Raw genomic sequence first — 13,170 nt, forward strand, 5'->3', positions numbered from 1 at the left:
AAAAGGCAAATGCTGAAGCATTAGGGCTGCAGAGTGGGGAAAACAAACAAACAAACAAACAAACCCCACCAAAACCCAGTAACTATGACTGGTTACATGCCAGCCCATGAAATGGGAGGGAGAAACAAAAGAAGGGAGAAAAAGGGAAGGGGGAAAAGAAGGGAAGAGGCAAAAAAAGGGAAGGGGTAAAAAAGGGAAGAGGAAAAAGAGAAGAGGAAAAAAAGGGAGGAGGAAAAAAAGAAAGGTTTGCCCACTGCTTTGCATTTCAAACATTTAGGGAACCCTTGGAAGAGCGCCCAAGGGTGGCAGCTGGGCCACAAAAGGAAGTCAGACTCAACGGGCCCCACCACCCCTCTGCCCAGGGTGTCTTGGTGCCCCATGGTAACGCTGGGTCCCCGCAAGGCCACCTCGGTGGTGACAGGGCTGGGAGCAGGGGCCCCTCTCCCCAGACAGAGCGGGCACAGGGTCTGCACGGCGACCGCAGGGAAGGGAAGAGCAGGTGGGCCTTGGCAGATGGAGCATTAGTCCTTTAATAAGTACAATAGTGACTGGAGGCATAAAAAGGAGTTACAAACAGCAACATATATATATCTTTTTTTTAAGAGATGTAAATTCTTGCATAGAAAACCTGCTGTAGAAGACACCAGATAAGAAGTACAAGACCGTTTTCCATGTCTGCCACGACCTTGTCCATCACGTATCAACACTTCGCACCGAAGGGACCTCCAGCAGTTGGCAGCACTGCAATTGCTCTCAAGGAACAGCTTCCCCAGGTGTCCAGTGAGACAGCCGGGACTGCAGCAACATAGCCCGCAGGCGAAGGCACAATTTAACAAGGGGCAAGGAGGGCATGGAGGGAAGGGAAGGAAAACGGTGCGTTTGGTTTCAATTTCACTAAAATCACATTTGGTTTCAAGCTACCAGGTAGTCATTAAAGAAGGAGGTTTATGCCAGAGCTGTGGATAAAACAGATTTTTCCAACTTGTGATGACTTTTGCAATTTCTGACAGTTGCCACACAATATCAAGATGGAGGAGATACACCAAGGGGTGCTGGGACTTCTAGGGGGAGGAAGAAGAAGGGGACAAGGGAGTCTGACAGTGAAGAGACACCAAGAAAAGCAATTTGCTGGACATAGAAAGTCACCCTACAAAGTCTTTGGGGGCACCAGAACCAGAGCTGGGCTGGCTGCCCATGGCTCCGTGTGAGGCACAAGGCCATGTCTCTGTCTCTCGCTCAGACCATAATTGCACCATGGGAGAAGGGGAGATGGCTGTTCTGGCTCTCACCCTCCCCTTTCACACTGCTTTTTCATTTCAGCTATTAGAAAACAAACAAACAAACAAAAACCTAGAAATGCCAGCACCTGAGGAACAACACAAGAGTTGGGACACAGAAGCGAAGGATTCCTATTCTCATGATGAGGAGAACCAGTTTTTTTGAGAGTGGAGGAGGAAACACTCTGCTTCTGCCTGTGCCTATCCAAAGATACATAAATGGGGTCCATGTTCCAAGAAGCACCACCAAAACATAGGGCAAGGGGGGGTCTCTCCTGAGCTGATGTACCCATGCACTTGTCTCAAGGTGATTTTCAACTATCAACTAGTTTCCCCACCCCAGGACTCCATAGCACCATTCCCTCTGCAGACATGGCACCAGAGGCAGGGAATTAATTGGATGTAGAGGCTGAGCAGAAAGCCAAAAGTAGAAAACATAAGCTAAAAAGGGCACTTTTACTTTTCCTCCTTCAACATCCCTGTTGCTCCCTATAGGAAATCCCTTATAGATCTGCATATGTCCCTGATGTCCCTTTCCTGTGGGAGGCTGGCAAAGGAGCACAAGTCTGATGAGGAGCAGCTGGGGGAACTGGGGCTGTTCAGCCTGGAGAAAAGGAGGCTGAAGGGAGACCTTATCGCTGTCTGCAACCACCTGAAAGGAGGTTGTAGCATGGAGGGTGTTGGTCTCTTCTCCCAAGTAGCAAGTGATAGGACAAGAGCAAATGGCCTCAAGTTGAACCAGGGAAGGTTTAGATTGGATATTAGGAAAAAATTCTTCACGGAAAGGGTTGTCAGGCACTGGAACAGGCTGCCCAGGGAAGTGGTGGAGTCACCCTTCCTGGGGGTGTTTAAAAGGCGTTTAGATGAGGTTCTTAGGGACATGGTTTAGTGCTAGAGTTAGGTTATGTTATGGTTGGACTCGATGATCCTGAGGGTCTCTTCCAACTGAAATGATTCTATGATTCTATGAACGCAGGCTGGTGCAGGAGCAGGAGAGCTTCTTCACTCACTATCACGCTGTTGCACAGAGCAATGACGTTCAAAGGCCTCATGTCTAAATTATAGGAGAGTACACCTCAATCCTCCACAAACACAGGCTGTTTCCCTTTACAAAAAAAGGCTTTTATAAATTCATTTTTTTATAAATCTAATTTCCATTGAGAAAGAGGGGACATCCAGAGGGGATATGGGATAGAACAACTGCTTGGGAATACTCCCTAGGTTGTAGCCAAGCTGTGCTCCTAACAGTCACGGCACTCAGTTTGCTCCCAGTGCCTTTGCCAGAAAAAGGGACTGCTGTGGCAGAGGACAAGAGTAAGAGAGAATCTCATCCCTTCACAGTATCCCTTAATGTCACACCATTAATACATCTTGCACAAATTGCACTTGATATTGCTTCTATAAATAATAAAAACTTCATCTAGGTCTTGCGCAACACTATGCCTTCATCCCCAAAACTCCTTTCTTTTACTTTTGAGAGGAAACAGTTATCTTTGGTCCACATTATAGAGGGGGGGGAGATGAAAGCAAGCTCGTCCTGTGCGGGGGTGGGAAACCAGGATCACGTCTCTAATATCCTGCAAAATTTACTGACAATTGAGCTAAGGGACATGAGAAGAAGAAAAACAAACAAACAAACCTGAAAAACAGTCTGAGCTAAAACCACACTAACTGATGTCTGGAGCACACCAAGTGTTTGTAGCGTGTTTGGATGCAGCGGCTAGCATCACCTCCACATGACGTTGCTGCAACTACTGCCACCTGCAGTGATGCCTTCCTTGAGCGATGCACGCTCCTGCTACGCACTCACCAATGTGCTCCAGGAGCTGGCTGCAAAATTAGCATAAGGAAATAACAGCACAATGTTAAACCCTAGTATGATTAAGCAGCAATATTCATCCTCAGCTAACTCTGGCCATCAAGGAAAAGCAAACAAAAGACAGACAGACATCTAAATTAGACAAGACAAATGGAGAAAGCCAGTACCTCCATCAGCAGGGTGCTCACGGATCACCCTCTTCTTTATGGCAGAAATATCCCTGGTGCCCAACCTAGACCAGCTGCCTGTGTTCTGAGCTGCAGAGCTCGGCCAGGCAGCTCCCGCTTCACACATCGTACGTGTTCAGGAACCGCAGATCCTGGGCGAAAGATTTTCCCCACCAGCAGCTTGAAAACTTGGCCAGTACTTGCCCGCTCTCGGTTGTGCTGGCTGTGGATGAGGGCTCCCGCCAGCCCAGCACCACCACCAGCTCGCTGTCCTCTCAGCCAAAGTCTTGGGCAGCCCCACGAGCACAGAGGGTCAAAACGTACCCCTGGAGATATTTTGGAGCCCAAAGGAATAACACCCACGGTGAGCTCACCCATCTGCTGTGCCTGTAGTCTGGTATCCCACCTTTGCCAAGACCTGATCACCAGTGGTTTTCATAATCCAGAAGCAGCATCCACAGAAAGAGCTAAAAAGGACACGCTTTCCAAGAAAACCTTTGGATCTGGGCTAATCTGGCCATTGCACAGGGTTTATTATTTAGCCCTCCAAGAAGCTATAAGAACAAAAGATTAACCTGAAAAACAGTCCTTAGGACTCCACATTTCTGGGAGCTGGGGCCAACCTATCCAACAATTATAAACTTCCCTTAAAGGCCAAGTAAGAAAAGCTCAATGAAGCACTTGTCACAGGTCCAAGAAGGAGATTATGAATCTCATCCCTTACAAAGCTTTCTCTGGAGATTTGCATTGCTTCTGCTAGTGCTGTACCTGGCTTCCAGATAAATACTTCTGAATTTTTCAATGCACCCAAAGTATGTTAAAAACCAACCCTTTAAATCTCCAGCAAAAGCAGTTATTAAAAACAAACAAAAAAGAACCACCTGAAAGCTGCTCTTGACACCTTGGAGAATGCTTTGCTTATTCATGTAACACTGGGACGGCAACATCTCGAGTGAGAAACTGCTCAATTTCTTCTTGGGTCAATATTGCAGATGCAGGAGCTGCTGCTGCCACTTCAGCCGGCACTGGGCTCCTGCAGTTCAGGTTCGAAAAGGGATTGAACCAGCCCAAGGAGAAGGCACCACCGAATGCCAGCTTCATTCCTTCCCAGCCACTGATCTTCTCCCAGGTTGGCTTCTGGTTTTTAAGACGCTCAATACCCTGCAAGAAGAGAAGAGTCGTGGGTCGTCTTGCATTTGTAGAAGGTACAACCTCAGCAGCATGTGCAAAATGGCTCATCTACAGCCAGGTCGCTGCTTAGGTTTTAGTGAACAACGAAGACAGATGTCTCATGTTACTGAAAGTTTCATAACAAAAGCTTAAAACAAGACAAAATCCACAGATAACATGAATCTCGGTGACCTATTTTGGTACAAGTTACTATTGATTTGTATGGTAAAGAGATGGCTTTTAAAAAGCCATCCCTTTGGGAAACATGGATCTTTTCTCCTGATGCTTTTTTAATCCCTCCAGGAATAACAAAATGCAATTAAAATTTAAAATTTCACCTTATTTAGCCATTTTACAATAGTCCAGATACAAGCAAAATACTACAACTCTTTCCAGTGATTAGGAATTTACCATAGCCACATCTAGGACTGTCACTAGAAGCTGACATAAAAACACCACTGAAGAGCAAATACTTAAGAACAAAATTTCCATTTAACAAGTTGTCTAAGACAAATCACACCACACCACTCGCTGGGACATGAGGACATCCATATGGGTGGAAGAGGAGGTCTCAAAGCAGGACACTGGAGCCTTGGTCAGTCACTATTTTGATTTTATCATCCCTTCAAGAGCATCACTTTTACTAAAGCAAACATTTTAATGGCATTTAAATAACATATCCTTCAAATTTAGGCTGTGACATTTTGTTCTGGTAGTCGTCTTCATGTAGAAATAAGGAACTAAGAATTTTTTTTTAAAGCTACCACTACATGAAACAGAGCACATATTTTTATACCCATCTTCTTCACCATGTAAGAAGATCTACAGCTGCACATGATATGCTCATGACAATATACAAGTGGCCACACAGAAATGCTGTTCTTAGAGAATCAAGAATACTGGTTCCAAGTTTTTAGATGCTCAAGGAAACGACAAAATGAGCAAATTCAGTTAAAACCGTTTAGAAGAGCAGCTTTAGAGGAGCTGGAATGAAAAATACACTTGTCATGTTCTAATTCTGCAGATTTTCCCTAGTGACCCAGAAAACATTTCAAAGCTTTGCAGCGGGAGGAAATGAATACATGCAACAGCTCAGTGGCACCACAGCTGGACTTGCAATAAGCCTTGTAACTAACACAACATTTTAATACAGCAGCAGCTTGGCTTTGCAATTACATTGAGTCAGCATGAGGAGGCCTGGGAGAAAACACACCATAAACTGAAGAATTACATGCAAAGCTTTTGGGAGCTTCATCTACGCAGCATTTCTCATGCTAACTTTGGAGAAATCCAACAGCAAATGTGCAGAAATGATGAAATACAAAACATTAAGTCTTCAGGGTTGCAATTTTGGGAAAAATTCAAGCCCTGAAGCACAAACGTACATCTTGCAATGCTAAGCACAGACACGGTGTCTCTTTGCTCTGCTCCCAAGCTGGCAAACGCAGTTTTTACTATTCCCAGGAAAATCCCTCGCAGCCTCTATACAATTGGGACGAGGCATCGGGTACTGCTGCTGCTGCTGTGTTTATTGTGTGAGTATCTGGACAGAAGGAAAACAAGCAGCATGGGGCAGGAGGAGAAACCGCCACCAAACATTGAAACCTTTCCCAGCAGCACAAACTTTAATCCTGCCCTCAGTCAGGTCCATAACCTGGTTCATTCTACTCTGCCATCTAGATGGGGAATAAGGATCTTGAGCACTTTTGGGCAGCGAGCCCTCTCTTCGCTCCCCAAAATGACATCCCTCATCTGCTCCAAACAGAATCTGCTAACCAGGGCGATAAGCAAGGTCAGGCTGAGGTTGCACTAAAACCAGATTAGGGAGCAGTTAATCAGTGCAGGCAGGAGCATACTTTCCCTCACCCAGCCTGACCTTGCTAATCCCTGCAGGGCATGTATTGAAAACGAGCAGAAGTTTTAAAAATTATATCCTGGTCTGGTTTTGCCTTAAAAGTGGGAAGGAAGGAAGGCACAAGTCTTGAAGATGTTTCACTACTGTTTAATGAAACTTTGGTTTTAAATATATTTACCTCAAATCTCTGACCATTATTTTAGAAAGTGAGAATTTTGTATTACAAATTCAACTATCAGCTGTTTCTCTTTCCCATCACACAACTATTTCACTTTTTTTTAAAAAAAAAGGGCTCAGGAAGCATCACCTGTCACTATTTCAAATTACACAATTTTGAACAAATAGTGAAAAGAGCATACATACACAGAGCAATATTTAAACATTGGACACTCCCATTTCAGTAAGTGGTGCAGCGTTGCAAATGCAGGGACAGTAAGATGAGGGTGACCCGTTACCACTGTGACACTGCAGGACAGACCCCGTTTGTCCCACTGTTGCCCTTGGTATCTGCTCCTGCGCAGCGCCAGAGGAGGATGCTGCACTGTGTGGCCTGACCCTGAAGCGATCTGCAGGACAGCTCTTGCATGTTAGAAGAAATGCATATATATTTTTTTACGTACACTTTTAAAATCCAAAGGGAAAGAGAGAATAGAAGGGGAAAGCGTTGTAACAATTCAAAGGGGAAGACAGAGGAAGTGTTGCTATCAGAAATCATGATGAAGGCAGTCTTTCCCTATGGCAGGTCTTTGCACTCATTGCTGCTTGAAGCACCTCTTAGATTTGGGAAAAAAAAAAAAGGGTGTCCTGCCTCTGATCAAGTTTATCCTTCAGTTTCTCTCAGCCACACTAGAACAGAGCAAGCATCTTCGATCGGGTAGTTCTGAGAAAATACATGAGCAAATTGTTAAGTCTGCCTTTCTTGTTATTAACACTGACCCACATTTACTATAATCCAAATTGCACCACCAAGCCATACAGTGCAAGTAACACTGAGGAGCCCCCGCTCCTGAGACACACACGTAACAGGTACCAATGGGCATTTCTGCAAGCTGTGATGACGCCTCATTTAAAACAAAACTGTTTGACTGAATACACCAATGCTACATAATGCTGTTTAACAATTTGCATATTTGAAACAAACAAAAAAACCCACCAATTACACATTTTCTCACAATAGTCAAAATAACCAATCTCCTTCCAAAATGCATAGTGAATAAGGATAATTAAAAACAAACGAAAACTGGAATGTGCACCAGTGGAATTTATAATCAAAACAATTTTTAAAGCAATGAAGTGTACAAAGAGATGCATTCATTCATTAATTGCCTAGGTGACTAAAGCCTGCACCCACAATACATGTTGAAAAGGTGTACAGACAAGGTTCTTAGGGTCATGGTTTAGTGCTAGATTTAGGTTATGGTTGGACTCGATGATCTTGATGGTCTCTTCCAACCAGAATGATTCTGTGATTCTATCCCATGATTTTGCGCCAAGACACTTTTAGGGCCAGATTCTCCACCAGATCCAGTTATCACCCGCACATATCTCGCTGACTGAACTGACTGCGGCCGAAGATCCAGCCCTTAACCATTAAGCTGGGACCATTCTCTGGAAAACAGCATTGCATACCAGAGCTACGTGTTTATTTACAGTAGTTTTCCACTACAAGCAGTATCAGCACTATAAAAAACAAAACCTCAGCTTTTCTTTGCTACGGAAACGTGTCTGCATAGGCCACGTTTCCTTCAAATGGCTTTCCCGGCGAGGAACAAGTGCAGCCCGTGGCTCCCTCCGGGCAGTCGTGCTGCAGAGATCTCATGCTGATCCACCCCGGAGGCAGGAGAGCTGCAGAAACAGCCTGTTCGCACAGCAGCACACTCACTGACAGCCTCCTCCGAGCAGGGAAATAAAACCACCGATTAACCCACCACTGTACTACTGATTAACTCATTTTTCAACTTAAAAGTTGTACAATCAGTTAATCTTTATGTGCTCCTGCCTGATTGCATACGGAAGTGAAAGTTCACAAAACGACTACAGATTTTTCCCAGTGTTTGAAAACAGAAAATAGGAACAGCAAACAAGTTTTTGGAAAAGTTTTATTGCATTTGTTTTCCATATGGAAGCATTGACAGATTGAAAAGATGCAGCATTCACATTACTTCCAAAACGAGACATCCATTAAATTTCTCCTTCCCTGATTTCCCTCCCTTCCCTCATGGCTTTGAAGCAGTCTAAACAGATCATTTTCCAAAAAAAATATCGTTTTGTTTTAAACCAAGGAAAGAAAAGATTCCTTGGAAGTCATGGACACATCTGATTTGTATTTTTCCTTTGTTTGCAATTCATTTGATGAACCCATGGGAGTCATGATCCAAAAATATAATAAAATTCCTGCCTGAACACAAGAATGTCAGCTGTAATTATGAATGGTTTAGCTCTACCCGTTTCTGGAACGCCTTCTGTCCCTCCCACTTCCATCACCACACAGCTCATAACAATATGCATGCGCCTTACCATCAATATTTCCCCCTTGCAAACACACATATACGTGTGTGTGTTTACACACATACACATGTATGCATAGATATGAGAAAAGACTTACAAAGCTCTAAATCAGGGCAGCGCTAAGAATATAGAATCAATCGCCCTGGTACACCTACACATCCTGTCAACATTAGTCTTTATCGTAATCTGGGCATTCATGTCAGTTTCTCACATTAACACTGTTTAGCAGGCATTGTTCTAACAACTCATTTACCAAGACAAATATACACAAACATGATGATTCTGCTATTCTAAACACTTGAAAATTAGATTTCTTTCTTTCCTGCAAATGTAAGGCATTTAATAATCCAACGAGTCTTCTAAAATCTGCCAGAGTTATCCTAGGAGGGCAACGATTTCCTGCGCACAAGGGAGGGAGCAGACAAAATAATGCCAGAAAGATGGAAACAGTTCTGTGGCTGGAAGGAAAAAGGAGGGTGGGGTGGGAATTGCTGTTGGCAACATTTGTTTTGAGTACTTTTAACTATATACGATCACCAGGTCAACTGGCTCTTTGCTGTGTCGCGTTCTTGCCTTGCACCTTTTGGCAAGTGAAGTGTCTGCTTCCCGGTTCAAGTTCGCTTACGAAAGAGCAACGTGCCCCTTCGGGAGGTCCAAAGGTGTCTGTGTAGGGCTGTTGGCACTCACATGTCTTCCACAGAGCTCATCACAGTCAGGAGACAGCATGAGAATCTACTCAGAAGAGGTGGATCACAACAGAGAAAGAGGATCCCCTTCACATTAGTTACGCCATACAGAAAGCAGAGAGAAACAAAGGCCAGTAAAGTTAACAAGATTTAAAAAAAAAAAAAAAAAAAAAGAAAAAAAACAATGAGAAAGAAAAGAAGAAAAAAAAAAGCAGCAGCAGTTTCAGCCAGAGATACAGAGTTATTTGAAATTGTGGAATACAGGGCTTTTTTTTCTCTGCAATTATCAGCCATTGAATAGACATTAAAAAAGTTTGTTTTGCTTTGTGTTTTCAACATTCATGGAAAATTTATAACAGTAGTGCTGTAATATGTTTCTATTTTAGTGGAAATGCTGGTCAAGAGTTCCTCAGACCACATACTGGTATGGGTCTGCTTTTCCTTGGTCTGGTGTTGCGAATGGGCTAAGCCATGCTATAGAGAACGGATGGCCAAATACTGCTTTCATGTTCATCCATTTTGTTTTTTTAGCCCATCTTCTCTCTTCCTTTTTCAACTGTTCTATTCCCTGAAAACAGAAATATCACATTTTCAGTCAAACGCTCAAATTTTGTAGTTCTGGGTCTTGGGAAAGGTCTATTCTCACTTACCCCTTCTCTAAAGGATGGAGTAGTAAAATATAAATGTGTCTTTACTGCCTTTCCTTTTCATTGTTTTCTACTAAAAAATACTAAGGTTAGAAAATATTCCTTGCAAATAAAATTACTTCCATTTTATTCAGGCCTAGATATTTCATAAACCTTTTAAGACCTGACCTCCAATTGCATCTGATGTCAATCAAAAAAAGCCCACCGCCTAAAACCTATCATGAAGTATGTGCTTTAATGGCTGAAAGCATTATGTGCTGACCAGATGGAAAAGTTTTAGAGGAAACCATTATAAGCTTGCAGACAAAAAAAACAACCCACAAACCCAAAGACAATCTCGATAATGCTCCCAGATTCACCAAGCAAGTTCAGGAAGTGCCCATGGCTCAGTGTAGCTGAGTCTACCTGGTGCCTCTTCATGTTTCATTAGAATCATGCACGGGCTGACAGCAGGGAGAAAGGGTTAAATAAGACGCCGATTTGAGAGAAATCATTGGCATTGCTTAGTAAATGTTAGAGGGAGAACAAAAATAAGCCGTCAAGCAATCAGCTAAAACATTCACTAGTCAATCATTAAAAAAGTAAAAAATTATCTGTATCGTGCCTAACACCCAACAAGTGAATTTGGTCTTTCAGGAGAGCTGTGCCTGGCTGCTGCAGAAGCAAAATGAATGGGTGCAGTCACTGGAGAGCATTAGTCTCAGACAGGCTGCAGCAGCGGGCTGATCACTCTGTTCTTTAACTTCGCATCTTTTGGAAGGTAAGCTTCTCCCGACCTACATGTCTCTCCCGTGCTCTGGATTAATGCACTGTAATGAATCTGTGTGTCTCAAATTACCAATTCTGGGAGCTCTGCAGAACACATGGGTCAACTGCGACAGTTGTGCTGATCCCTGGTAAATGTCCCCTCTAGAGACAACAGCAACATACTAGGGCTCTGGGTCCCTTCAGGCAGAAAGGAACCATCCTGGTGGGACAACGTACACAAGATGTGGAGTTAGGTCTCCCAGCGACTGGAAGAAGAAAGGGAGAAAGGGCAAGACACAGCCCTGTCTCTAAAATACGAAATAAAACACCGCAAGAGACCGCACCTGCAAGAACTTCACCTGGAAATATTCCTCTGTTCAAAAAAGAATGCTTGCCAGACACAACCAGCTCAATGCTAGCAAATCAATAATGAGACATTCCACAGAGCAAAACCCTTAATGGTACATATTTAAAAAGAAAACAAAAATGAAAACCCACAGCCCAACAGGGGGAAGCCATGTTTCTTTTCTTATTTTAGATTGTGGCATTGTTCTTTTAATATCTATAAGTTCCCAGAATTTAAGGGGAAGGGAAAATTGGGGGGGCTTATTTGGGTGCCCAGCTATAGGAAGCATCTTCTAAAAACTCTTGAAAGGCTTCAAAGATCAAGAAATCCAAATGATGATTTCACAGGCAGCATTGCTCATTCACGCGCTTATTGATAAACTCAAGGTTGGCAGGATCTTGTTGTTCTGTGTGACACTGTACTTCTTCCCAGGGCTCTCCCCAGCAGAATCAACACCTGATGTCTTCGTCTGAACACACAAGAGCCACAATGTGAATAGCAGCCTCTTGCAGAAGTCGAGTATTTGAAAAAGTACTGCAAAAAAGACTCAGGAGCAATGGGCTCTTACAGTCTATAATGCCAGTCATAGCTCTCAAACGGCAGCAAAAATACCTATTCTAGCTTCAACTGGCCATGGGCAAACAAGTGAAGTGGAAAGAAAACTAAAGGAGGTAGGGGAAGAAGAAAGAGTTGTTGCTCTTTTAAGACTTATCACTTCAACCACTCCAGTTAATTAAGGTATCTGAGCATGCTTGGTGAAGGCCAGCAGTATTCACAGCATGGGAACATCCCCGGGAGTCACAAGCTCCGTCTTTACAGAAGTGGGCAAATGGGATAGACAACGGACTGCAACACTACTACGTAACCTCTGCTATGCCATCGTTGTCTGGGGGTAGCACGGTGGCTTTGCACCAGAGGGTACCCAGCAGGTTTTCATGGGCCTACTCCACTCTCTTTTTCCCCCTCTGGCAAGAGTTTTTGAACTGTTTAACAAGCAGATAAAGCTTACACCTTACAGACTAGACTAGGGGTGTCAAACTCATTTTCAGCAGGGGCCACATCAGCCTCACAGTTGCCTTCAAAAGGCCAAATGTAATTTTAGGACTGTATAAATTTAACTACTCTGAGACTAGAAGTGCCTGTGTGTCTGTATATGTATCTCCCTCCTATACCTGCTCATCCTGGTTTTCCAGCACATAGAGCTGTAGTGACACCAGGGGACACACAGCTGTATTTCAGACAATATAAATGTAAACCCACTTCACTAAAGGAAAAAGGTTCTTGAATCCACAGGGACGAATGCTTTACACAGTAATCCCAGTTACCAATGCCCACCTTATCAGAAGTACTGTCAACACAGCATCCCAGCCAATACGTAGGTGTATACTACTCACAGTAACCTTCAGCAAGCACAATCCAGCACTGTGCTAGCTCAGTTTATGACACTGGATTTTTCCTCAAAGGCTACACATACATGAACTCCCCGTGCAACAAGAAAAGACCTTGTAGCTTTATACAGGGTTTATACAAATGGTGAGAGAGAGTAAAGGAAAGTCTGTGAAACACCCACCGTTTCATCAGTGCAGATGGAGTGTACTTGGGTCCCAAACATAACCGAGGTAAAGATGAGAAACAGGAGAGCCTCGAAACACAAGAGGATGAGAAGAATCACCGTAGTCGGTGGAGAGAAGGAACTGCACTCTGTGGAGACAAAACAATGGAGTTGGAAGGGGAGAGATCAGGTAATGCAGCAGCTGCTTAACACCTGCTAAGCCACGAGTTTTCCATACTCAAGCTATCAAAATAAATTACACGATCATCATTCTCAAAAAGGTGCAAAGGGAAGTTCTGACATTCCTGAGGGTATTCAACAATGAAAATGATCTCGCAAGTTTAAATAAAAGCAGAACTAAAAAAACCCCACCCTGCAACACTTCAAGAATACAAG

General features: G+C 43.6%; 1 protein-coding gene across 6 annotated transcripts in view; it reads right to left on the minus strand.

Annotated features, from left to right (window-relative positions):
• Positions 1–3,360: 3,360 nt before the first annotated feature.
• Positions 3,361–13,170, minus strand: part of ZDHHC3 (zDHHC palmitoyltransferase 3) — a 33,498-nt gene continuing 23,688 nt past the window's right edge. For 5 of the 6 annotated variants that reach the window (XM_080338625.1, XM_080338623.1, XM_080338624.1 and 2 more), the window contains 3 exons: positions 12,793–12,923; positions 4,145–4,424; positions 3,361–3,415 (listed from right to left, as the gene is read on the minus strand). In XM_080338625.1, the coding sequence (XP_080194751.1) occupies positions 4,182–4,424; positions 12,793–12,923 (374 nt within the window). In that variant the 3' untranslated portion in view covers positions 3,361–3,415; positions 4,145–4,181. Of the gene's footprint in view, positions 3,416–4,144; positions 4,425–9,544; positions 10,051–12,792; positions 12,924–13,170 lie in introns of those variants that run through there. The other variant, XM_080338627.1, reaches the window with a different exon arrangement.

The sequence above is a fragment of the Nesoenas mayeri genome, assembly GCF_963082525.1.
Source record: "Nesoenas mayeri genome assembly, chromosome: 2".
In the NCBI taxonomy this organism is placed as follows: domain Eukaryota; kingdom Metazoa; phylum Chordata; class Aves; order Columbiformes; family Columbidae; genus Nesoenas; species Nesoenas mayeri.